The sequence below is a fragment of the Epinephelus fuscoguttatus genome, linkage group LG23 (genome assembly GCF_011397635.1).
Source record: "Epinephelus fuscoguttatus linkage group LG23, E.fuscoguttatus.final_Chr_v1".
NCBI lineage: Eukaryota > Metazoa > Chordata > Actinopteri > Perciformes > Serranidae > Epinephelus > Epinephelus fuscoguttatus.
Genome location: NC_064774.1, coordinates 31,448,396 through 31,475,627, shown reverse-complemented (window position 1 = coordinate 31,475,627; position 27,232 = coordinate 31,448,396). Strand labels below are relative to the sequence as shown.

The 27,232-nt window shown below is 39.5% G+C and overlaps 1 protein-coding gene across 10 annotated transcripts in view; it reads right to left on the bottom strand.

The window, feature by feature from the left end:
* ehbp1l1a (EH domain binding protein 1-like 1a) overlaps positions 1-26,741 on the bottom strand; it is a 62,293-nt gene extending 35,552 nt beyond the window's left edge. For 7 of the 10 annotated variants that reach the window (XM_049569577.1, XM_049569578.1, XM_049569579.1 and 4 more), the window contains exons 1-11: positions 23,729-24,018; positions 13,118-13,175; positions 11,534-11,629; positions 11,389-11,442; positions 11,072-11,250; positions 10,741-10,886; positions 8,077-8,145; positions 6,629-6,862; positions 2,579-2,743; positions 266-475; positions 9-149 (exon numbers count right to left, since the gene is read on the bottom strand). In XM_049569577.1, the coding sequence (XP_049425534.1) occupies positions 9-149; positions 266-475; positions 2,579-2,743; positions 6,629-6,862; positions 8,077-8,145; positions 10,741-10,886; positions 11,072-11,250; positions 11,389-11,442; positions 11,534-11,629; positions 13,118-13,175; positions 23,729-23,832 (1,456 nt within the window). In that variant the 5' untranslated portion in view covers positions 23,833-24,018. Of the gene's footprint in view, positions 1-8; positions 150-265; positions 476-2,578; positions 2,744-6,628; positions 6,863-8,076; positions 8,146-10,740; positions 10,887-11,071; positions 11,251-11,388; positions 11,443-11,533; positions 11,630-13,117; positions 13,176-23,728; positions 24,019-26,691 lie in introns of those variants that run through there. The other 3 variants (XM_049569586.1, XM_049569581.1, XM_049569582.1) reach the window with 3 other exon arrangements.
* Between the last annotated feature and the right edge of the window lie 491 nt (positions 26,742-27,232).

The following is a 27,232-nucleotide window of genomic DNA, read 5'->3' as shown; positions in this document are numbered from 1 at the left end:
AGCTTTACATAGCGTCTCTGTCTGCTGTCTCTGCAGTACTGCAGGCTGTCCAGGATCATTGGCAGAGGGATGCAGAAACTTAGGAGAGAGGGCAGGCTGTGCTAGAGGGGCCTGAGATTTAGGAGGCCTCCATTCACTCTGCCAGGAAGCTGGAATAAATAAGGAGAAGGGGAAAAGAACAGGGAAAGATGGAGGGATAAACACAAGTAAAGGCACAGTAACAGGTGTAGAAACTGAAAGCCTCTGACAGGAACTGTCCCTGTACCTGTCTCAGGGGCAGACGGCAGGCTGGTGGGCCTGGTGAGGGCAGAGCCTGTCTCGCCCACAGAGGTGAGACGGGCTTTGGGCTGTCTGGAAGCAGGAGGCGGTGGAGGAATAGAAGGGAAGGAGCTGACAGGAGCTGAGGATGAGGAGGAAGAGGAGGACACAGAAGAAAAAGACGGAAAATTCTGTGGTCTCCACACACTGGGACAGGCTGACAGATGAAGACAGAAAGAATAAAAGAAAAGAAAAAGAGGGTAGTGATGAAAAATGGCAGAGCAAATGTATGCTAAGACTAAAGCTGCATCCATATTGTGATTTGAAAGAGTGCAATTTCAACAAGCTATATACATGTAAAATAATATATGGTGACCATCGATTTCCCCAGCTTTAAAGAAAACTGCTGCAACCACAGCCCTGGACTTGGCCAAATAACAAAAACAAGACGAAAGGTGCTTTCTTTAAAGGGATAGTTCAGATTTTTGAAATGGGATTGAGTATTATCTATAGTAGATTTCAGTCAGCATGCCCCACGCTGGAGCACGCTGGAATCCGATATGAATGCTCAGCAATCTGCTGCTGTGGAGGGGTCAACAAAACACATTTTAACAACTAAGGAAAAAAAACAGTGTCAGTTTAAGTGAATGCTATATATATAGTATTTTCACTGCTTTGTCCTTACTGTTAGACTCTACTACTCTATTAGGAAAAACAGTTCTTTCAGCAATATTTTTAGGTGGGACTTTTTTAGGTGGCTAAAATATGTTTTGATGCTGACTCCTCCACAGCAGTAGATTGCTTAGCCTCTTTGTCGGGCTCCAGCCTGCTTTTCCAAACTGGGGGGGTGCCAACTGACATCTACTGTATGTAATATACTGTCTATTGATAAAGTACACATAACAACCCCACTTCAAAAAATATGAACTATCCCTTTAATGCTTTCTAAAGATATTTTTAAGAAGTAGGAGTTCATGTCTGTCTTTTCTATTCAATGTGGGTGCAGCATTAAGCCCTTAAAGTAAATCAACACCAATAAACAGCACCATATTATATTTTGGATAGTTTTGTCACAGGGTTCCCACAGCTTGAGGTTAGCTAAATTTAAGGCTTTTTAAATACATTTTTAATGCAACTGGAATGAAATTTAAAGACCAATATTACAATGAACAAAATTAAAGGGAAAAAATGTGAACATACTTGTTTTGAAGGAATATTTGACTTGACTCATTTGGCTTGAATGATTGGAGTTTTGTCACTGTGTTCGAACACCACAGTGCTTTTTCTGTGGGCATACACCTGAAAGTTGTCCTGAGATCTGTGGCTGCTGACCCTTGTGCAACTGTTAGAGATGGAGCTAAAGGTGTGGCAGGGATGAGAATAAAATAGAGCTGGGAAATACCTGTCGCTCGTTGGCGAGTTTTCTTTGGGGATTTTGTGTTTCTCCCTCTGCATGTGGGAATTGACTGCACTGATTGCCATCATACTGAGGTTGACAAACTTTTTGCATGGAATACACCGTGCATTGTATGAACCAGTTTTAGCCATGCCACAAAACCATGGTTAAATAGCCAGTTTCGTTGAATTTAGGTTCAGTGACAGCTAGCAAGCAGACAGTGGATCTGCTGTCCTGATCTGCATGGCGTTAATGCAAGAGGCATTAGGTAAATTATTCAAAAAAGATAAGATGTTACCAGTTATTCTGAGATTTTACAATGCAATGCCAGAAAAAAAGATTCATAACATCCTACTTTCCATGTCTTGGCATGTATTAAGACTTTTGAAAGATTGAGTTAAGAAAATTTAACAGCAATTAAGGCCTTATTTTTAGGTTAATAAATTCAATGCCTTTTTCAGTTCTCACAAATTTTTCAAATGTTTTCCTACAAAAAGTAGCGCACCCAAAGTTGTACATAACCCACGTATTTTGAAAGCCTGCGATCACGTGACCAATGCGCTGATGGCTGTAAACAATCCAGAGCACTTATAAGGAGGCAGGTTTGGGTGGTGGATGGGTCACAAAAAAGCAGACTTTCGCCCGGGACTTAACCCTGGAGTCAGGTGCTCGGATCCATGTGAACTTTGGGTCATTTTAAGGTACATCCTCACTGTATTTCTTTTCGTAAACCTAACAACAGTAACCTGGTTGCCTAAACCTAATCTCTGCAACTTTGCATTAAGTAGCTGTACGTTAAGAACATAATGTCATTCATGGGGAGAAAATTTGTTGGATATCATGCAAACATTGCTTTTAAGGGTCTGTGAAAACCTTGTGTCAATTAGAAACCAATTACTGTTTTTGAACTGAATTATGTAATACCTGTCTGTGAGGTATCAGAGAAAGCAGGATGATGGAGAGATGGATCAGAGGGTGTAGAAGAGAGAAAAGAGGTGGAGACTGCTTTAGAAGGGGTGAAGGTAGAGAAAGCCTCCAAGCCCTCAGCTGGAGAGGAGTCACTGTGGAAGCTATGGGGCCTTCGAGGAGCTGAGAGGAAAAGATCGATACAGGACATGGCAGAAGAGGAAAGAGGAAAGGGGAGAGCAGGAAGACAAACCAAAAGCAGAAAAAAATGGTAAGTAAAACTAAAAATACTTAGTTTTACCTTTTTTTTAGAATTACACAAAACTAGGAATCCCAAAAACTGACTTGTTTTTAAGGTATTACTTCAGCTAAAGTCAAAACACATATGTCATATTTCAAGCAGCAGTAAATGCAACAAGGAGAGTTATGCATAAACCAATGCATTCCCAAACTGATGACTTCAGTAGGTTATTTGGTGTTACTAATAATTATTAAGGCAAAGTAATGCCATTTATGTTAATAATCATTAGAACATCTTGCCATTCTGTTGAGTGTAAATCTATCATAAGCTACCATCTCTGCCAGTATTTCACCCAGGTAAGTGCCTTCGATAAAAAGTATGAATCCAATGTTCTTGTACCCTTTGGTGGGCTTTGACTTAGAATTTTATCATACTGAGATTCCAGGTGTCCCAGCAAACCGCATTTTAAGCACTTTGCATCTTCATGTTCAATCGTTTAAGTATTTCCATGTAAAGCTGGTGGCAGACATCTTGTTGTGATGGTTAAGGCCTACAATAGATACATTTGGTGGGCCAAAAGAAAGTTACCATTGTGCTGCTGAGTTTTGCACCCCTGCTGACTCTGAGAATTGCATCCATAAAGTACTTACATAAGGAACTGATATTTCTAATAGGGATATGTATTTTTTGTAAATGTCAGCCCCTTTGGTTTGCACCTAGAATGTAACTAGTTTTTCCTGTTATTATATTTCTTGGGAAACAAGAAACAGTTTAGTAATCCGGAGTAAAACCATTCAGCTAACAAAACTGAGCAGAACAGGCAGATGGGCATATAAGGAAATAAGAATTAACAAGACTTAAAAAACCTGCACCTAAGCCTTATGGGCTTAAACCCTCCAATAATAACTTAAATAATACTTAAAGCCTTATACGGTAGTTCACCATATTATCGTCATCTTAGGCCCCGATCACACAGAAAGCATTTTAGCAGCTTGAGGCGGCTCTTTGTAATTATTTTTAATGTGGATGGAGCCTTTTGCTCACTGTTTTTGCATTGCTACATGCCTCATGTTTCTGTGCTCTAGGCGCCTGGTGTTTTTGCTGGAGCACTCTGAACTCAAACTTGACTCAGTGCAGAAAAGCGCCCTATGTCATCTTTGCTTTTTCCCATTGTCCAGTTGGATGATTTGAGAGGTGGGCCTTCTGTGGTGGTCACGACAACAAGTTTACAGTTGATAAAAAAATGGAGGAGAAACTGGTGGTGCTCAGTCGCTCAGCGGGACTAATGGACTCCCTGTAGTTAGTATTTATATTTGTTATGCTAAGCCCGACCACAGACAGCAGGTTGTCAAACTGCCCTCAAGTCATCCTGAAACATGCCTGGAAATGGCCATCATCGAAGCGAAGCTCCTGGATGTGATCCACCCTCTTTATCATGGCCTCATGTACCTACACAGATCTCAATTTCCCTGTGCCCAACAAACTATTTGCAAACAGCCTCTCACCCTCAACCAGAGTTACAGCAAGTTCCCTCTGCCTGTCCATTTTAGTAACTAATTACTGTGAAATAAATAAATAAATGGTAGATTAATTACACAGGAAGGTTAGGGTAAGGAGGTGATGGGGTGGTTGCTTGGCAACAATAAAAAGGCGTAGCAAATGTTTTTTGGCATTTTTTCAAAAAAAAAAAAAAAAAAAAAAAAAAGGGCAGTATGGTGCACCTCATGTTTTGCAACCCGCAAAACACTTTCTGTGTGATCAGGGCCTTACACAGTCATTTTAAACTGACTTCAGTGCAAGGTTGTCTGCACCTTTTGCTTCATGGGAAGGTAACAAGCAGTGGAAATAAATGACAAGATTAAAGGATGAAGCCTGGTACTTAGTCTACATACCATACATACATCATTCATATCAATCTTCAAATTGACATCAGTCTAACACTGACAGAATATCACTCACTGCTGTACCGTATAACTACGATGTAGAGAAGCTTTCCTTTGCAAACCACTTTCCTTCTCAACACAGATTAGAGCATAACAGAGCAATCTATTCATCTTGACTTCACTGGCCTGGCAACAGTCCTGTCTGGATGAGGATGGAGAAAAGCCAAAAGCCACAAATTTACTGTGACAGCAGACTGTGGCTGTGCAAATGGAAGAGAAAATTTCAAACTGATGCTAATGGAGAAAAGGATTATAGGCCTGTGTAAGGCTCAAAGATTCAAAAGAAGGGCATACTGACTTATCAGTATAGCAGGAGGTGCCACAGATCAATTAAAAATGTATGTCATATTACATAACTCCAGATCACATGTTTAAAATAATGGGCTTGCTCTCTTTACTTAATCTCAGGAACCTAGGCCTAACAGTAACTAGAATTACTGCCTCGTGGTTGTAAGCCTCTGCCAGCCAGTCAAATTGCAGTTTACATCCCTGTCTGTCCAGACTCATGTAGTCATGACAGTTGACAATGCTTCAAATATGAATGTTGCTGCAAAGAAACTACAAATTCTAAAACATGGATGCTTTACACTTATCTTGACCGAAGCTGCACAAAACATCTATACAATCAGCAGTTTCAAGATGGACACCCAAGATTAGTGTCACCAATTCAGTATCTGAACAAATCCCCCCACCCCGTTGCTGAGATATGGTGTTGAGTAATGGCCAGAAAAGTGTTTTTGCTGACAGTGAAGTTGACCTTTGATCTTTTCACTTCACTCCAAGATTTAATCCTGTGTGACATTTGTGCAAAATTTTGTCATAATTAGTGTACAAGTCCTTGAGTTATAGCCCAAAACATGTTTTGTGAGGTCACAGTGACCTTTGACCACCAAAATCTAATCGATTCATTCTTTAGTCCAATTGGATGTTTGTGCCATATTTGAAGTAAATTCCCTTAAGGCTTTCCTGAACTATTTCATTCACAAGAATGGGATGGGTGGACATACATACAGACATACGTATGTACATACCGACAAACAAATGGACGGACAACCTGATAACATAATGCCTTGGCTATAGGTATTATTAAAAAATCTAAAAGTGGTACAGTCAGACTGATTTCAAAGCCCAGTTCAGACCAATGATTCGCAGTTGCAGTGGTGTATGAATTACCGGCGGCTGTTTTTTAGAATGTAAAGCACATCGCCTGCGTCTAAGCCAATCAGCTTGTAGTGAAGTCCGCTGATCAAGTCAAAATGACCACAGACCTCATTTGCAGGTGCTCCATCTGATGCTCGTTTTTATGTTTTTCACTATTATCACTAATCTATCACTATCCTCATTCATATTTTGAGAAGCTAGAAATTATATTCAACCACAAAATAAGCATGAAAAGGTGGAAATCAGAACAGAGGTATAGAGAGTTGTTGCATAGAGATGATACATCGTCTCATCTAGTCGCATTGGTGTGAACCGGCACATTATTAGAACGTTGCAGAAGTAGTTGCCTGTGCACCGCGAATCTTGGTCTGAACTGGGCTTAAGGTAGGTCAAAGTCTAAAGCCTAAAAGCAAACTACAGCAGGCCTACTACATGCTCAACTACAGCACCAGCAGGTTACAACAGAACTGCATGTGTTTGTATCTTTCAGTTTTAAGTCTACAATAAACGTCATGTTTAAAGTCGTTTGCTTGACATCTAAGCTGGGTCTATCACTATAGGGAAGTGAGGTTATAGTTAGGATTTCTTAAGTTAAGTTAAGTTAAGTTAAGACAAGATAAGACAAGTTAAGATAAGATAAGAGGTAAATTGATAAGACAATTTACTAAAAAATGATCAACCAAAATAATCGACACAGGATAAGGAGTATCTGTTGACGTATACCTGATCCGGCAGTGGGCTGGAAGATTTTGGGAAGTGCAGGAGGGTGAGCAATTGTAAAGGCTGGCAGTGAGTAGGCATAGGGGGAGGGCCGAGCCTGCTGGGCAGTGCTTGGTGGTCGTGTGCGTAAAAAGGATGGAACAGAGGGGTCTGGGGGTTCGGGCAGAGGAGGACGAGATGGAACCGAGATGGTGGAGGAAATGCCAGAGGACGTTTTCCAATCCATCTCTGAGGTTACTGGGTGAGAGATAAGAGATGAGTAGAATGGAAGGACAGGGTGAAGAGAAAAGTTGGGGATAGAGAGATTAAATGAAGGATTGAAAGGAAAGAATAAATGAAGAAGATAGGAGCAGAAAAAAAACAGAATAAATATGTGCAGATGAAAGTGACAATTGGCAGCAGATATGAGGAAACACATGAGGAGAGGAAGTGAAAAGAGGAAGAGGAATGAGATGAAAAGAGTGGGTTTCTGAGTACTCCGATATGTTATTTTCATGTTATCAAAAATATACTAGGCTACTTAAGCAAATTCAAAAAATACAATTTCAAATACTGTGCAATGTGGTGTGTTTGTGTGTTTGTGTTTGTGTGTGTGTGTGTGTGTGTGTGTGTGTGTGTTTGGGGGGTGTCGGGGGATCGTGAGGGGGGTAGTGTACCAATCAGGAAGGTGGAGGAGCAGCCCAAAAACGAGAAAAAAATGCATTGTACATTTCTGCAAACCACAGATACATTACATTTTTTAAGTTTCATATGTTTCCTATCAACATTTCTGAAGTGACGTGGCGTGGCAGTATGGCGTCACATCTAGGCGTGACGTCTAGGTGAGACACCTGCCTAGCTGCAGACTGCTATTCAAACCACCAAGCAACAAAACTGGTTGTGTTTTAGCGAGTCATTGCTGTGTTTCCAGCGGCTGTGTTTCCACAACTGTTGTTTTTGTTTACCAAGACATAGACACATATCCTGCTAGGATAGTGCCACGAAAGAGCAGTTGCTTGTACCAAGACATCACCACATTTCCAGCGTGGACAGTGTCACTAAGAACAGTTGTTTTTTATTTTATTTACCAAGACAACCATTCCAGCCAGAATAGTGTCACGAAGTAGTGGAAAGTAGTTGTTCTTTATTTACCCAGACAACACGGCAATTCCAACCAGGATAGTGTCACTGAGAACAGTTGTTTCTGTTTACGAAAACATCATTATATTTCCTGCCAGGATAGTGCCACAAATAGCTGTTGTTTTTACTGAGACATTACCGTGTTTCCAGCAAGGATGGTGCCACATATTAACCACATCATTGTTGAAATGTAAAGAAACATAAAGTTTCAAAGTATCCGCTACATAATAAGGTACAAATGTACAATTGCACAGTTTGCAGGAATGTACAATGCCAACATCTACTCTGGCGATATGGTTGGGAGGAGTAAATCGGGTAACAGATGCAGTTACCTGTGGGGCCTGATTCAATTGCAGGCCTCCAAGCCAGATCATGTACTCTCGTGCTAGAAGAACCAGAGGCTGTTATAAAGAGAAAAAGGAACAGCAGACAGAAAGATTATGTGAAAAGGGAACTGGGTTTTAAATAGGAAACAAAAGTGGAAGCAAACGTTTCAGAAAAACAGTTCAAAGAGAAACAAAAAGGTGACCAGGGACATCCTTGTTTGACCCTACACAGTTGAGGTTGACAACATGGCAGGGTGTCGAGTCTTTCCCAGAATTAATTAGACCTTGTAGTGTGGAAGTTGCATGTTGCAGTATACATGACTAAATGTAGCCCAGCAACACTTTATTTAGAACAGACTTCTTTGGAGGCATGTGCAGGGTAAAGCTGGTGTCAGTATACTTGTGGCTGTGTTTATCAGATGTTGAGATTAGAATTAGAATCTTCAAAAGAAAAATCATATCACAAACATTGTATTAACAGGCTGTTTAGAGGTACCAGACACGTAAATTTAATGCTTATAAAGGACTTTTTCAAGATAGTATTTAACCAGATTTAAGAATTTTAAGATTTTTAACCAATCATCTGTTGTCTGTTATTATTAAAGCACTGAAGGTTATGTATAAAGGTCAGTTGTATAAATGTAGTCCCATGCTGAGGCAATGCTGGGTTTTATCTAGGAATATGGTTATTAGAGTGAGTTAGGTTAATCTACATTTTGCCAACAGGTAGGTGCAAGTTCAAAGTAAAAAGACAGTATTAGGTTCATTGGTAGCTTTACAGATTTGTAACATCAGAAATGTGGACCTTCACACAGAAGTGCTTGACTCATTTTGAAAAAAAGAAAGAAAGAAAGAAATCTTTTCCCATGATTCACATTGACAGTGAAGGGGATATGGATCTTGATGTTTTGTTGTGTGCAATGTATGGTATTCATCTGTGTTGGACTACTGTCTGTAGAGCAAATTGCCCCTCAGGAACTTTCAAGTTTGAATCTTGAATCTTGAAACATTTAGAAAGCAGCTTTTTATTTTCAGCTTACACTGCTTTCACTTTCCCTGCTTATATTGACAGACGTTGCCAGCGTCAGATTATATCAGTTGTAGCTAATTAACCCCTGAGAATAACTTGATGACAGAATAAAATTAAACCCAGCTGTTGTTGGGTTTGTAGACGTAGCCAAAGATCATTTGTAGAGGGAATAAACATCACTCTTTAACCGCTGTAATGTTGTAGCATTTCTGCTGTCCCGATAGAGTGAAAGGTCTTCTCTCCATTGCTCTTATTCACTAGGTCTGCTCTCTAATTACAAACTAATTACAAAATTAACTTAGCATTTCTCTGCAACTACAAGGTCTATATGAAAAATCTCAGTATTAGAGATGTCAACGGTTAACCGTCAATTGGGTAATGGCCAGGAATATTTTTGGCCAATTATACTTGCCGGTCTCGAGGTAAATTTTTCCACTATTCATTTTACTGCACTGGGCACCAACAGGAGCTAACATATGCTTGTGGCACCATTCATTCAACAATTACTGCTTGTAACACCGTCCAGACCTAAAAGCGTTGCTGTAGAAATATGGGGCCCACTCTCCTGGTCTCCCTACAGGTTGCCCCAGTGAGTAAGCAGCTCAATTTTGAGGCTCAAACCCTTTCAGCTAATACTGTTAGATCTGTTAGCACCTTTAGCAATGTCAGTGTGGCTAGTGACGCTAACATAGTTAACAGTGCTAAAGGGGTTTTGCATCTTAAAATGAAGCAGTTTACTCACCAGGGATACCTCGGGTATAGCAGGATTGTACAGCAACAATCCTATGCCATCACCAGGTGAGGGCTACTCGCTTTAATTGTTGAATGAGCTGCACCAGTAGCTAACTCCCACCTGACCCCTGTGGTGTGCAGTGCAGAGTGGGCAAGGCTAACATTAGCTAACCAGTGGAGACTGGAGGGTGGACCATGGGCACTATGGTTCCCCATGTTAACACAGCTAGCCAGCGGTCTGTCAGCAAAGCAACAGATAATAAAATAAAGGGCAAAACATTTACATCGCAAAACATAAAAAAAAAATTACCCTCTGGAAATGAATAGAGCTTTGAATGTGGTACTGCAGCTCACACTGAGTCAAAGGAGCCCTCTTGTATTTCACATCATTTTGCTTTAAAAAAAAAAAAAAAAAAGATATTATCTCCGCTTAATAAAACTTTAAACTTTTAGAGTATACTTTAGAACATCCTTTTGGATTTATGCATTTGCACCCCAACACCTCCGGCAAACCACACCATAACATCTCAACATAGCTTGTGCATAGACAGATGCAAATATAGAGAGGTTTTAGTAGAGGCACGTAACAGTGGAATTTCTAGATTGGCCATTTTAGGTACATTTCGGCTCTTTTTTTAAAATCACTCAATCAGATCTTTATACATATTCCCATTCATAGAAAATGATAATAAATAGATGGAAGAGGAGTCATATCTTCCCTGTTAACTCTCATTCAGATCATTTCAATAATTTAAGCTTTTAAAAATTTATGGTTTGAATCAGGACCTTCAGGATTTGGATCAAGTAGCTCCTGAATGCCTCGAGATTAGGATTTCTTGTCAGACTGTAATTGCATGTTCATTTGGTGTAATAAGCCCAGTGATCCTCAAGTGTGTCCCCAGTCTTACCAGTAACATGAGTAATTTGTCCGGTTCCAAAGCTGGCCCTCCTCTCCTCGCCGCCTTCATCATCACTGTCATTAAAGTCGTCAAGGTTTCCAATGTCACTCATTTTCATACTCATTAGACTGGCCAAACTCTGCATGTCCTCATCTCTGTGGAGAGTAGAAACAGAATCTGCTTAAAACGTTAGATATCTAAGAATATCTGGGTCAAAAATAATCAATATTGGGCTTCAAAAAAAACTGTATTGATTACATTCTGAAATGCAACTATACATCTCTGAAGACTTGGTGCTTTCAGTAAAGTATGCTGAAATGCTGCTGGGCTGATGACTTACGTGGCCTTGCCCTCTTTGAGAAAGATACAGGACAGGTTCAATTTCAGCGTGGCTTCCACCACTTTGACAGACAGCGGTTTGAGCTTCAGTGTTAAGTCATACTGGGCCGGCGTGGCACTGGCAAACTTCTTCATATTAACGTCTGCTGATGCCAACACTTTCCTACGGCCTTTTGTTTCCTGATAAACAAAATCAGTGGACATGATAGTCAAGACTGAACACAGGAAATATCTTTTCAGAGAGTATGTTGTTTTCCAATAAAAGTAAATAAAATGAAATCACAACTAAGGATAAGGCAGGTACTGTACACTGCTCACATTTTCAATGACAAAGGTCCAGTCCTTGTCTTCAAAGTCTTCTGCAGTAGGTTCCTATTGACAGACAAACAAATTAGCTTACCTATTTCCCATCTGTAAGCCAAAGAATTCATATGTTCAACTACAAAGAGACTTAACCTCGTACCTTGAAGAGTGTTACAGTGATGTCTAAACTCTCTGGAATCTGCCACAGCACCAGGCCTCTGTAGGGGTTTTTGATCCCCGGCTGCCAGCTGTGGAGCTAACAGAAAAGATAACGGAAACAAGGGAATGAGTCCTCAAGTTGCTGCCTAATGCCGGGCACACGTTACGAAAGAAGCAAGCTGATTTTGGGCCCAATTTCCCCCTCCAGACAATCGTCACCAAAGCCCCGATTTTTGATGGATCTAAAAGGCTGGCCCATGATAAAAGATTATTCAAATCTTAACAGATGTGGAAAATGTAGGAAACTCCACACTTAACATAAAATAAAAATGTAAATTAATGATAATTGTGATAGTTTTGCTCTTATAGTGTGTGGAGAGCCACAATTTACCCAAACACAGCTTCACCTAATACATACAATGGTTCATGTTATAGCTTATAAATTCGCACTCAACAATTTAGGGCTATTTAATGTTAACTTCCATACTTAATGTTAATTTACGTAGGCTAGGTTAAGGAAAGTAAAGATACATGGGTTGGATTTAGGAATATCATGACAGAGTGTCATCACATCACGTTACGTACTTAACATTAAGTTGCATAGGTTAGGTTTAGGGACATCATGGCGGGGCGTAGTCACATCATGTTATGTACTTGATGTTAAGTTATGTTGACAATCATGACTGGGAGTTGTCACGTCAAATTACGTACTTAACATGAAGTTATGTAGGTTAGGTTTACGAAAATCATGACTGGGCATCATCACCTTAAAATAACTCACTTGGTTTCACACAACCACCACGCTCCTGAGGGAAAGTCCTGTGTTTGTTTGACCCATCCGCATCCCCAACTTTCCTCCTTACACACATTTTTTCTACCACTCTCTTTCTCACTCCCGTCAGCACATTTGTCATGTGAATGCAGCCTTCACAATTACATTGTTTGTATACAAATTACTGGCTCATGATTCTGTGTTTTAGGTATACATATGAACAGTGCATGGGAACAGCCTGCAAAATAGCACACCATCCACTAACAGATTCCATTCATGAACAGTCCCAATCCTGACTCTCAAAAACCAGAAATCTTGCAAATCTTTACGATCAAACGTGATTTAAGAGTAAACAAACATGGCAGATGACGGGTATGAAGAACTAGCTGTTAGTTTCTGAGATAATTTATAGAAAACTCATAAAGGAAAAGAGAGATACAGATAAAGTCATGGACATGGCGTAAACATGGACTGTACATGTTTAAGTGTGATCTGAATACTTGTGATTTGAAATCAGCACAGCCTGGATGGACTTCCAAGCAGAGCTGGGGATATAGACACACTCTCATCATACGCCATACCACAAAAAAATCTGACAAACGATCTTTGTTTCCTATGGACTGTATTTTAAAGCCTCTGCAGAGCACATACAGGAAATAGAGGAGAAAGAGAATCTTTATCCTCTAAAAACCATTCAAATCCAGAACAATATTTCATAGTTTTAGCCATTTCTGCTCCATGAGCTCCATAGAGACTATTGGCTATTTGAATGTTTTTGAATGAATATCATCAGTTTCTTCTTTGCTTTATTACCTTTGTGCTGTGACGTCTGTTTCTCCTGATCCACACCACTCTCAGTTTGTCTGGTTGCCTGCAATCAAGTAACATGTTAGTGTCTCCAGTGGGGTTTTTTAATCACTACCATTACACACACATACGCAAATCAATTCAAGTTCAATTCAGTTTGTTCCAAGAAAACATAAATATGATTTATGAGGTTTCAGTTCCATTTTCAGTTTGACTGTTGATATTTTGTGTGTGTAATTAAAGCTCAACAGTGAAATCTAGAATGACAGCCACGCAGTTGTATGCCTCTGCAAATCAGTCAAGTTGCACATAAAGTTTGTCTGTGAAAACCTGGATGCTTCACATACATCTCCTCCACAGCAGCACAGAAGACCTCTATAATCAGCACAATTTCAAGGGGGGCACCAAATAGTGTCACCAATTCTGTGTCAAATGTCTCTCCTTCTGTTCCTGAGTTGAGGTGTTGAATAACGGCCAAAAAGTGTTTTTGCAGAACATTATGATGTCAGAAGTTGACGTGATGTTTTATGAAGTCACGAAGACCTTGACCTTTGACCACTAAATTCATTTCAGTTCATTATTGAGTCCAGGTGATTGTTTGTGCCAAATTTGAAGAAATTCCCTTAAGGTGTTCTTGAAATATCTCATTAATAAGAATGGAACGAACACAAGGCCATAGTAACCCTGAACTTTGACCACTGAATTTCAGTCAGTTCACTGCTGAGTCCAAGTGGACGTTTGTGCCAAATTTGAAGAAATTCCCTTAAGGTGTTCTTGAAATATCTCATTAATAAGAATGGAACGAACACAAGGCCATAGTAACCCTGAACTTTGACCACTGAATTTCAGTCAGTTCACTGTTGAGTCCAAGTGGACGTTTGTGGCAAATTTGAAGAAATTCCCTCAAGGCATTCTTGTCATATCACATTCACAAGAATGAGACAAATTAGGTCGCAGTGACCTTGACCTTTAACCATCAAAAGCTAATCAGTCCATTGTTGAGTCCAGGTGGATGTTCAGCCAAGTTTACTGATATTCCCTTACGGCATTCTTGAGACACTGCATTCACAAAAATGACACAGACAAGGTCAGTGACCTTGACCTTTGACCATCAAAATCTAATCAGTTCATTGTTGAGTCCAGGCAGACATTTGTGCCAAATTTCAAGAAATTCCCTTGAGATGTTTTTGACATATTGCGTTTAAAATTGTATAAATTTAAAACTGAGAATTAATATAATATGAGGTAGCATATAGTGAAATAGTAGTCATGTTGGACGTATCCTAAGAGTCAAAAACACTAGCACCTCCGTCTGACTGTACACTAGGACAACACTGCCTCGAGGTAAACACTTTGTCAGCAAACTAACATGCTCACAATGACAATGTTTACAGACTAGACAAAAATTCAGGGGATCCTCAAGATGTTTATCATTTATCCTTTGGGAATCATGACCCTTCATGGCAATCCTACGGTTGTTGAGATATTTCACTCGGAACCACCGTCTGATTTCATGTAATCTAATCATGTAGCCTGAGGAAGAGCACAAGCCCAGGAGAAAAGCACACACAGCATAAACACAAGCCTGTCTGTGTGTTTTCAAATCACTGAGGTTAAGAGCTCAGCCAGGAGAAAATGAAAATCTTGTGACTGTGTGAGGAAGAACTTAGTGATGGGGAGTAAATCTGCCGAGGATAAACAGCTGGATTGGATGTGTGCCTGTGTGAGAAAAAAACAAGATAGAGGAAGATATTGCAAACATGCCAGTAAATAGTGAGAAACTCAAGACTTCAGGGGCTGAAATCTACTGGAGCAAATAAAGGTTATTAATATTTTGAGCTTTACAAATGACGTTCACAGATATTTTTTTTTTACATATTCAAGTTTGTGAATGTGTAACAAAGTTTTGCAGCTGTAGCAATATTTTGCACGTGTGAAAATGATTTGTGCACACATAATTTGCATGTGTAAAAAGATTTTGTCGCTGTAAAAAGATTTTGTGTATTTGTAATTAAAATATGTGCAGCAGTACTTGACACTGAGGTTTCACAAAGTCTTAAAGATTCTGTTTTTCTGCCTTAGTTGACAAGCCAATCAGCACATTGCCTCATGATCATCCGATCAGAGGAAGTCAAACTGTCCAATCAGTTGACAAAAGTGCATCCTGTTTTGTTCATCCATCTGGAGCACAACTACTTAACTTAGCCTTCACTTCAGGCCAAATCAAGTTTTCAAGCTCAAAACAAATATCTATAATATTTGCTTGCATAGAATATCCCTCTCTTACATCATCATGTGAGACTTTAGAGCAGCAGCTTGTTGTGGGAACACTGTACAGAAACAGAATCAAGCTGTGGATGAAGCCATTGCTGTGAAAACAGTATGGCTTGAGGTCACATTACAAACATGTTTCTGACGTGGGGAAAAAGTAAACACTGACCACAGCGGTCGCAGACTGTAAACAGTGAGTGAGGCTGTCACAAACCGGGAATGTGAGGAGGGAGTCCATGCAGGGGATAAACTTAAATGTTATTTAATAAACTATGTATAACACACAGCCAACACTGGGAGTGGGAGTGGGAGTGGGAGGGGCATCACAAGAGAAGGTTCTAGTGTGGTAATGTGATAATGTACTGAATGTGGGGATAAAACATACCAGATTAGTAACAATAAAGTGCATCAGTTTCTTTAATGTCACATACAGTGTGTTTACAGTGAACTGGTCCTATTTGCTATACTTATTGCGTTTGCCTCTGAGTGTGTGTGATCTATAGACAGGTCAGTGTAAACTGTATTTGTACCATGACCACAGAAAACATTATTTTGTTATGGCTGGTAGGACTCCTTAGATTGCATATCTGTATACTTAATCACAGGTGAGGAGTAAAGTTTCTTTCTTGGCCTTTGAACAACAGTTACCCTCCAAAAAAAAAAAAAAAATAGAATTACTGCCCTGTTGATGTAAACCTTCACAGACCAGTCAAGTTTTTCTTACCATTTAAGTCTGAAACATGGATGCTTCACACACAGAGGACCTATACAATCAGCACAGTTTTAAGACTAGTGTCACCAATTCCGTAACTGACCAAATGTGTCCCCTTCTGTTCCTGAGATATGGCATTGAGTTATGGCCAGAAAAGTGGTTTTGCAGAGCATTATGATGTCACGGTGAAGTTGACCTTTGACCTTTTGGACATAAAATGTCATCACCTAATTTTTTATCCTACTGGACATTTGTGTGAATTTTGTGCCACAAAATTCTAATCAGTTTATTCTTCAGTCCAAGTGGACAATTGTGTCATTTGTGTTCTTGAGATACCACAATCATAAGAATGAGGCAGACAAGGTCAGAATGACCTTGACCTTTGACGACCAAAATCTTATCAGGTCATCACTGAGTCCAAGTGAACATTTGTGCCAAATTTTAAGAAATTCCCTCTTGCTGTTCTTGAGATATTGCGTTCATGAGAATGAGACAAATAAGGTAACAGTGACCTTGACCTTTTACCTTTGCCCATCAGAAGTTAATCAGTCATTGCTGAGTCTAAGTGGACAATTGAACCAGATTTAAAGAAATTCTCTTGAGACATTTTTTTTAAAATATCCTGTTCACAAGCATGGGACAGATGTACAGACGGATAACCCAAAAACATAATGCCGCCAGCCACATCTATCACTGGCATGGAGGGAAAAAAAAAAAAAAGAATAGCAAAAATAAGGTATGGTATAAACACTGGTGCAAATGATCAACTACTGGCAGCAGTGGCCTTTAAAGAGCCCTCAGACAGTAGTGGGGACACTGGAACTCCTTCTTCTATTGCACAACTCTCATAACTAATGTGAAGACTGGTGAGAACAGTTGTGAAAGAGAGTGGAGTGAGGGTGAAAGAGACAGAACAGAAATAGACAACGTCTGACTCGCTGAACTTCACAGAGGCTTAGTAGCAATCCTACACCTGCTTCTCTATTTATCACAGACGTGTTCCTGTGCTGTTGCAACGGGCTGACCTACAAATGTACCATAGTGTTTTTAGCCCCAGTCATCTTTAGATAAGTGGTTTGCAAAGCACAGCTTCTCAAGGCAGAATACATGTCATTTACATTACACGCTCAGGTCAGACCTGCAAATAACTTGAGCATTTGTTTTCATCAGTTTGAAGTACGAGGTGTTGGAGCTTTACCATATGAGGGAATGCTAGGTGGCGTGAGGGAAGTTGTTTATCATTCGCTTCTAAATCGTTTGCCCAGACTAGATAAACACACTGCTTCAATGTAGGAGGTTTTTGCTTATCAGTTCAGGGAGACAGCCCATCTAGCTGATCCACATTTTACACATTCCTGTCATAGGCTGTAAAAAACACAACCGTACTGTCTGTGATGTCACCCATAGGTCATCAGTGAGCTTTATTTCTTGCTAAACTTTAAAGCCCCTACAGATGCTTTCAATTATTTTATTTAATTATTATTTGACTTCTTCTTAAAACTGTGTAGGTACAGACAGACAGTGATGAGTTGACACATCCTTCACTCTCCTTTCGGCTTTATTATGCCTGATAAGAGGCAATAAAGGGACAGTTCACCTAAAAATGCATTATTTCCACTTATCTGTGGTGCTATTTATCAGTCTAGATTGTTTAAAGGTGGACAACTCTATGACCGGTGTGTCCAACACTCACACCAAAACAATCTAGACCAATTAATGGCACTACAGCTAGAGGAAAGATGTATTTTTGATTTGGGAGTGAACTCTGTTCCTTAAGTCGTTTTCATTCATTTCAATGAAACCACTGCCCAGGTGCAGCAGATACGCATGCAGAAGGCCATGGCAAAAAAAAACAACAAAAAAAACCCCAACTGAACCTGACTCAACTTTTGCTGCTGTGCAAGGTGATGTCTGTTTAAAACACACTTCAAAATCCTATCAAATACATGTAAGTGCACATTCCTAATTTTTCTTGTAACATCAACACGTTACACTGAACTAGCGTTTAACCGCCAAGTGGTGATTGAGAGGATAAAAATGATTGTTACTGTAAAAAACTTGTAGTTGTAAAATACTGTTAAATAGAAGTCTATAATCTTAAAGAAGCAGGTTTTTTTTGGAATCCTGCCTATTCACTAGCCTTCTGATGTAAGATGAGAAGATAGATGTCAATCTCATGTCTGTGTTTTAAGTATGGAGTAAGCCTAGCTTAGCGTAAAGACTGGAGGCATGAGGAATCAGCTAGCCTGGCTCTGTCCATAGTTCATAAATACACCTACAGACATGCTGTATCTTGATTGTTTTTGTTTGTTTGTGTGTTTGTTTCCATCCATTTTCATCTGCATTTTTGAAGCCTGGTCGCAGGGGCAGCAGGCCAAGCAAAGCACCACAGATGTCCCTCTCCCAAGTGACGCGTTGCAGCTCCTCCTGGGGGACCCCAAGGCGTTCCCAGGCCAGATGAGATATGTAATCCCTCCAGCGTGTTCTGGGTCTGCCCCGGGGCCACTTACCAGTGGGACGTGTCAGGAACACCTCAAATAAGAGGCACCCAGGCGGCATCCTAATTAGATGCCTGAAACACCTCAAATCGAAAGCTTTTCGCCTTCCAGCTCAGCTCCCTCTTCACCACATCAGTCCGATGCAGCGCCCGCATCGCTGCACACGCTGCATCAAACTGCCGAACCATTTTCATTTGAGGCTTTTATAGGGATTTACATGCTGGAACTATTTCATGATTAACAACAGCCAGGTGCAGTGACTGTGTGCAGCTTCCTGGAGTCTTGACATCACAGTGAGTTTGCCAGTACAATACAACTGTTGCTGGACAGAGACCAAAACTGTGCTTACCCACTCTGCCTGGCAACTGGAGACATAGCCAGGGACACTGCACAGAAGCATAGGGTGGATGGATACAGATTAAGAAATACCTCCAGCATGTAATTCCTTCAATACCACAAAATGTCTATTTAAATTGTTGTTTCTGCATAGTTTAAACAATCAGGGCACAGACATTAGACTGATATCGATCCCCAAAATCAAGAAAGCAAATGAGATGATGTTACAAAATGTTGAACTCATCCTTCGAGTGCAGCGAGTTTGAGTATAAGTCGTTTAAATGTTGTTTTTTCATCCAGTATTTGTAATATTCATCCTAATCACAGATGATAATGCGCATAAACCCTCCACCTAACCATGCACACACACTCAGTTGAAATGAAACATGATATGTGGGTTCAGGCTGCAGCTGGCTGTTGTGAGTTCTGTGATGTTATATCAAGTGGGGACATGTACAGACATAGCCTTAACCAGAGCTGCTGGTTAACACTGTCAGAGAAATTAAGGAGGTACTCTGGGTTTGAAACTACTGTAAACCTGAGAGTGTAAACATTAACACCTAAACATTATCAATCACAAACAACCAGAACTATGAGGTCTGGACCTCCCATTAAGCCCTGGAGCACCATGTGATCTATGCTGTCATTCCTACTAGAGTCAACCATTGCGAAATTGTGTGTCCATTTATGTCAAGACAAGAAAAAAAAAAAACTTCTGAAACGTAAGGACTGATACACTCATGTTAAGTCATAATTATTAGACACTGTATCAAAGCTTTCACTTCCTAAACCAAACTTGTGACTCAGTGACAATTATGAGATACAAAGTAATATTTAGGAGATAGTAAATCAAAAAATAGACTATCAAGTCAAAATTATAAAACAATATGAGGCATAGTAAGTATAGCATGACCGACAGGATTTTTGAGGCCAATACTGATGTCGATATTTGCCATATCTGACATATATGCTGATATGTCAGTCTGGACAATACTAGATACTGTCTAAATGTTGTCCTCTGTAGTTGAAACCATGAGATATCCTATATTATCTGATACCATGAGAGTCACATTTTTAAATTTGCAGACAGAGATTACGGTAAAGTAGTATATAGTAATAGTTACTTAGTATTTATAGTTTAAGTTATTGTATAGTTTCATAATTTTGACAACATTTCGGCTTATCTCTGATTATTAAATTATGTCTCTATACACAGACTCTACATTCAGTGAATGTAGAGTCTGTAGGCAAACCCCGGAGATCTTGCCTCCGGAAGAAGAGCGGAAGAGCCCTGGTTTCCGGTGCTAGGCTGTTTGTAGTCCGCGTGATATTGATCAATCACGTTTGAGCTGGCTGCAGTTGTTGCCAGGTTAAACGCTCCGTGTGGTGAACTAACGAGGTGGAACATAATTGGCATCACTGCAAACTCTGAATCCATCGAAATGGTTCAGCATATTTACTTAAATATAAATGGAAGTCGGAAACGGAAATTCGCCTCCTCCGCCCAAATCAAACCAGAATGCCAAAAAATCGGGGGTCTGCCCCCAGAGGCTGTATCGCCGTCTGCTGGAAATCAGACGCCGAATACAGCCGATGGGTTCTGAGAATGATCAAATAATGACTAACTTTTACGTCAAATGTGACAATTTTGACATACAGTAACATTTTTTAATAACAATCATTTCACAATCTTGACTTCGTAATTCCTAATTTTGACTTACCATGAGCACTTTAATTTTGTCATTGCTAACATCTACCCTTGAAACCAAGTTAAAGGGATAGTTGGATCTTTTGAAGTGGGGTTGTATTGGGACACTACACCGGTGTATTACATACAGCACGTCTCGTGCAAGATCAGTTTCAGTGTAAGCTATATTAAGAGGATTTTTAGTGCTCTATGCCACCCCTGACAGGGAAGTTGTTAACAGCTTCAGTTCCCCGTCTATGCTCTCGTCACCACCAAAGCCACCAGACTCCATTAACAAAAACAGCAATTTTAACTCCCTGAACACATGAGCTGCAGCTCCTTTGATCAGTTTGTTAGTTCGTGTTATTGTGTGACTTTGGTGAATCTGAACTTAACTTTTCAAATGCCAAAGTCACACAATAACATAAAAAAATAACTGAGGCAGTGGAATACCAGCAGCTCCTGTGTTCAGCAATGTTAAATCATTGTTTTTCTCAATGGAGTCTGGCTGTAAAGAGAGCGATACAACAACTTCATTTTCCAGTTGAAAATCACTGTCTGACATTAAGGTAAAACAGTGAGAATAGTCTAAATGTAGCATACACTTAAACTGATATTGATTTTCTTAAGGTGGGATATTTTTTTTAGGTGGAACGTGTTTTGTTGTTGATACCTCCACAGCAGTGCACACATCCATGTCAGACTCCAGCCAGCTTAGCCGAACTGGGGCGTGCCAACTGACATCTACTGTATGTGCTATGCTCTCTATAGGTAAGTACTCCATACAACCCCACTTCAAGTAATCTGGACTATCCTGTTAAGAAATCTCCACAGAAATCTCTAAGATCCCTCCAGACCCCATTAACAAAATACACTATTTCAACACCATAAACACATTGTTTTATATATCTTACATTTATAGTCTGCTCCTGCTTCCCCATAAATGTTCTGTGCATTTTAATGTACTGTTGTGTGCCTTAGGGTAGAGCGTAACTGTAGCGCAGAGCAAAGTGTGTCAATCCTCACAATCTATGAATAAGCAGCATTTATGACAGGATTTATCTGGGACAGAAACATGTTGATACTGGTCAGTGTGCATGATACGTCTCTGAGTGCAGAACAAAGTGACAGGAAGGTAGGCCACTATACAAGCCAGGGCTGGAGAATTGGAAAAACATGCTGACTACTCTGTGAGTAATGACAATGGAATTAAAGGAACTCCTACAGTGCCAAGATTCAAGCAGTCAGACTAACAGCTAAGAGATTAATGATTACTTATGATTATGATCCACACCTTCACCTATACACTGAGGCAAAGATATTTTGCCACAGACCTTATAGCTTTCCATCAGTATCCTGCTGTTTAATTTGACTGAGTGTTTCCACAAAGACTGAAAGCCAAATATTCATAACTACCTCTTTTATCTAGTATTTGAAAGTTGCCAATGAATGTCTTTTTCTTGTTGACTTAATCTACAACTTGCTCTGCTGCTTTGCAGGACCGTTTTCGTTGACACAGTCCCCACCCCTGGAGCAGCCAGCAGAGCTCTTTGCTTGAGTGAATTGGACGGCATCACTAAAGCAAAATGCAGGGAAGCCTAGTTCTTGCTGTGTCTGTGCATCTCTGTCTTTATTCTGACCAAAATGTGAAACTTGGTTTGTGTAGCCTGGTTCTCATGGTTAGTGTAATGGTCCAACAACACCTAATGTCAAGTGTTTGTGTGACCATGAGTCTACAATAGTCCAGTGTTGCTTACTATTGTATTGGACAGTAGCCCAAGCTTGCTAGACTATAAAAATGTAATAAACAGGGGCCCAACAGCTGATTCCAGTACAAATGAACCGTATTCGAGACCACCTTTTCAAGTGGACACGGGCACAGATAGGAGTACTGTGCCCAGGCACGGACTTTGGTGTACTTGGACTAGTACTAGTGCACGCTATCATGCACATATCATCTTGTCACATGGTCAGAGACTTGACATTGGATAATACCAACTTAAATAACAAAAATACCAAAGAAAATATGAAATTAAGAAATTATTAATATTATTTGACAATTTTAATTGTTGACTTTTAGTTATAAAATAGTTGATTTAAAGGTTAAGCATACTGACTATAAAAAAACCTCGTGGTCCTTAGTGCAACCACACTGCCTGCACTGTCTATATTAATGCCCCTGGTACCGGGGTGGGAATCTGAGCCCAAAAAAATATTTTGCCCTAGGGCCCCCTAACAAATTAATCCAGCCATGGTGACTAATCAGAAATTTTTTTGGTGGGTAGGGTCGCACTGAAGGGGAAGGGCTGAATTTATGACCTCATTGTTCTAAAATCCTGGGTACAGCCCTGGTGGTCCTGATGGTGTGGATGACCACATCCTTTCTCCACCTGCACACCTGACACTAACTGTTCTTCCAGAAATGACCAAGCTTTCCTACAGCCAGGTTATTTATTTAGCATGACTGCGGGCTGCCCTAGTTGACAGGATGCCATACCACATGGTAACAACTACACAGGCTCAACATTAACAAGCAGACGCGGAAGTGATGGGACGTGCTCTGTGAGGAGCATCACCGTATCTTAAACATATCTTTAAACACTGCATTTTAAACACAGGTAAAGCTTCCGATAGAAAACGTCCTCATAACAGCACTATTCACAGCTTAACTGAGATTTTTATTCAGATCCATGCACCAACATGTAGCCTACTCCACCTAAGGTGAACTGAAAACTACGAAAGCGTTTTATATCAACTTTCAGCTTCCGCCCCTCTGTGTGTATCGTGACGAAATGTAATAATGATGTAATAACATGCGAACCAATAAAAGGTTCATCTTTATCTAAAAAAAAATGCAGCTTGGCGTATGGGGTGTGAGCTGAACATGGTCTGACTGATCCTTCAAATGCCATTTTGTTCTGTGGCGTACATGACTATTCCGTAAAGAAAAATGTGAAGATATCTGACAGCAGTTCGGCATCACTTTGTCCTCCCATACGCGACAAGGCTGTCAGTCCTTTACACACTTGGACAGAACACATTGTGATGACTTTGCCAAATACAACACATATCCACTATATTAGCTCGTAAGAAGAGTTATAGTAGTTACTTACCATTTCTTTGTACATTCTACCGTCAGTTCTTGAAACGAAGCAACGAACTGAAACTTGGACGCTCTCTTCCCAACCCGCTGGAGCCGCTTCCACACCGATGTCATGGTCGGGCTTAACGAATAATTCTCTCAAACACACGAGCAACCGATATTATACGAAGGTACGGTGTATCCCCGCCACCGTGTCCCTCGGCTCGGGTTTCACCGGGAGAAACAGACTTGAGAAACTCCACCTGTTCGGCTGACAGCTCCGGTGTGTGACCCTCTCCTCACCGGCGTCCACTTCACAGGCTGCAAAACAAACACACGCCTCAACTTAGAGCTGGTGTCAAGCTAAAGCCATGAAGCGGAAACTGAAGATTAAGACTTTCAAAATAAAGTATGTATATATTTGGGCGTACACACACACACACACATATATATATGAACCAGTGTATATAACACATCTATTCTTATATAGTTAATCAAGTATATATGGAGGTATATGTATTGTTGTTATATCATCACTGTCAGTAGTTCACTATTATATTATATTACTATATATTATTATTATTATTACAGACTATATAATAGGCTATACATATTATTACAGCCAAATGCAGGGCACTTTATATAACTGAATAAGTATTTATATCATTATATTATACAGTTAGCTAAATATGGGTGCGTGGATATGTATGTTTATCTAAGTGTGTTATTGATACTATAGGTGGTTGTAAAATATGAGATTTTCTGGAATTAAGGGGTAGGACTAGATAAGTGTATACTTCATCCTACTCCTTTTCGAACATGTTGGTGGATCCGTGTGGTCTGCCCCAGTGTTGCCTTACCTTCTGGTTAAATACATAAATATATACTTTTTTGTATTTTATTTTTTATTTTATTTTGTATTGTTTTTAACACTGCATGCTCGAAATAAAGAATTCAAATAAAAAATCAAATCAAAATCAAAAGTCCTTGTTGATAGAATGACAAAGGTGTGTTATTTACCAACACTAAGATGTACATGGTGTATCAACGGCCTTATGACACTGTCACAAATACCAATCTGCTTAGATCTGATTAGATCTGATAAGATTAGATTAGACTTTATTTTCCCAGAGGGATATTTGACTTAACAGTCTGTTCAAAACAAACAAAGCAACACATAGGAAAAATTACAGGGAAAAAAACACAACATAAGACACAATACACAGAATCTCCATCTGGGAGGGAAAAGAGCTTTTATTCATTTATTAATAGTAGTAAAATTTAAAAATGCAGCATACAATATACTGTAATATATACATTAAGAAATATGAGTAGTTCATTTTTTAATATAGAAAATAATGATAATAATAATAATAATAAATGCATTATCTGGTGACCTATGCAAAACCAAAAGAAAATAACATCACTTTGAACATTATATATACTTCTATATACTTTTCAAGCACATATTCATGTTCAACATTTAAATTATATTGTACCACACTCAGTGGCAGAAAAGAAGAATTGTCCGTATTTCCAGATTCCAACTCTATTTAAATCTTACTTAAAGGTCCAGTGTGTAGGATTTAGTGACATCTAGTGGTGAGGTTGCAGATTGTAATCTACTAGAACAAGGAAAACTACAATGGCGGACACGAAAACACAAAAATGCAAATGGCCCCATGTAGAGCAAATTTTTAGTTTGTGTGTTCTATGCTGCTGTGGAAACATCATGGCAGACTCTGTGGAAGAGGACCCGCTACACATTTAGATATAAACAGCTCATTGTAAAGTAATAAACACATTAAACTAAAAAAATTTTGTTTCAAGTGATTATACACTAATGAAGACATAATATCATATTTAACTTGTGCCAACATATCCACCTAGATCATACACACTGGACATTTGACAAAGTAGTCTGATATGTCGTTCCCAGTAAAAAGACAATAAAAAGCAAATCATCATCAATAAAATGGCAGATTAAACAAATCTGATTTTCTTCCTCCCAAGTGAGAAATTGCAGGTTCAGCCTTGACTTGTTAAAACTAGAGTAAGTTATACACTAAGATTTTTCCTGCTTACATAGCTGGGGAAAATATACTTTTTACTAATAGTTGAATCAGCAAATATAATACCCATAGCATTTGTTTTCTAAAATTGTAGATTCTAATCGTCCCCCAGGTTGCTAAAAATCCACAAATTTCCCAAACAATACAGAGGGGCGGATCTCACTGTTCTTTACATATGAGCAAGAGGATGAGCCAAGTGCCTTTTTGTCATATTATCATAATTGTTTAAAAAAAAAAAGTTGATAAAGATTCATCTAATAAATCAGTGAGTTATCAAAGTTGAGTTCAGTTATTATTTATAGATAACTACAATTATTGGACATTGCAAAACGTTTTTTTTGTTTGTTTGTTTGTTTGTTTTGGATTGAAGATCAATACTTCCTGTTTCGGCAGCGTTTATTGTGGCTGACTTGACGTAGCCAAGCTGGTTAGGCTCTGCCTTACAAGTCACACCTACATGACTTCATATTCAGGAGGGTACTCTAATAACAATAATGATGGGATGTGTTGATATGTGATGCTTTAGTTAAAGTCACTGAAGCATAAAAATAATGACAGTAATTCTGTAATAGATGTAATGAGGGTGTAACAGAAGCCACTGCAGATAAAACACTATAATGTTCAGTGAGCTGAGAGCCACAGGCGGCTGTACGTCCCTGGACAATAATTACAGTGATTATTCAAAAGAGAAAACTCAGTAGATATACAAATATAATTTTATTTTATTTATAAATGAATAACAGATGCAAATAATTTCCCCCTGCCTGAACCAGACTCCTGCAGATGACTTACAGAGGACTGTAACATGTAACAGAGGCAGGCCTACACAAACAGTCCTCAGACGAGTCAAACAGTGATTAGTGAGTTCCCATGAAGCCGTGTTTATGGATATTATCAAGCAAAAAAAAAAAATAGAAATTACCTGGGTGCATGTCAGGGAAAGTTTCCCAGTGTCATGAGTCCTCCTCAGCTGCAGGGACTTTTCCAGTTGGGCCCTGAGTCTATTTATAATCTGTCGCTGACACATAGAGCAGCTGGGACTATAATGTAGCCTCTGAACACACACACACACACACACACAGAGTGAGTGATAAACACCCTGTTCACACCCTAAATGATAAAAGCTAAAGCTCTCATATCAAGCATTGATATTTTGATTTTCATTGACTTTATTATTTTGTTTTCCAAATATATAAAGTGTATAGAATAACAAAACAGGGCCTTCGTTCGATGCAAATAATGGTGTATACTTATTGGCACAAGGTTTCTACCTTGAAATTGCTGGATTTGTGTTACATACTTTCACATTAAACATCTGATCCATTGTTAATATAAAAAAAATCATTAGTGTGATTTCTGGGATTTTACACAGTTCACACAGTCAAATTCACAACAAAGTTGGTAGGTGATCATTTTCAGGTTTGAAGTAAGAGTTGACACTGATGTTGTGATGTTTGGGGTCT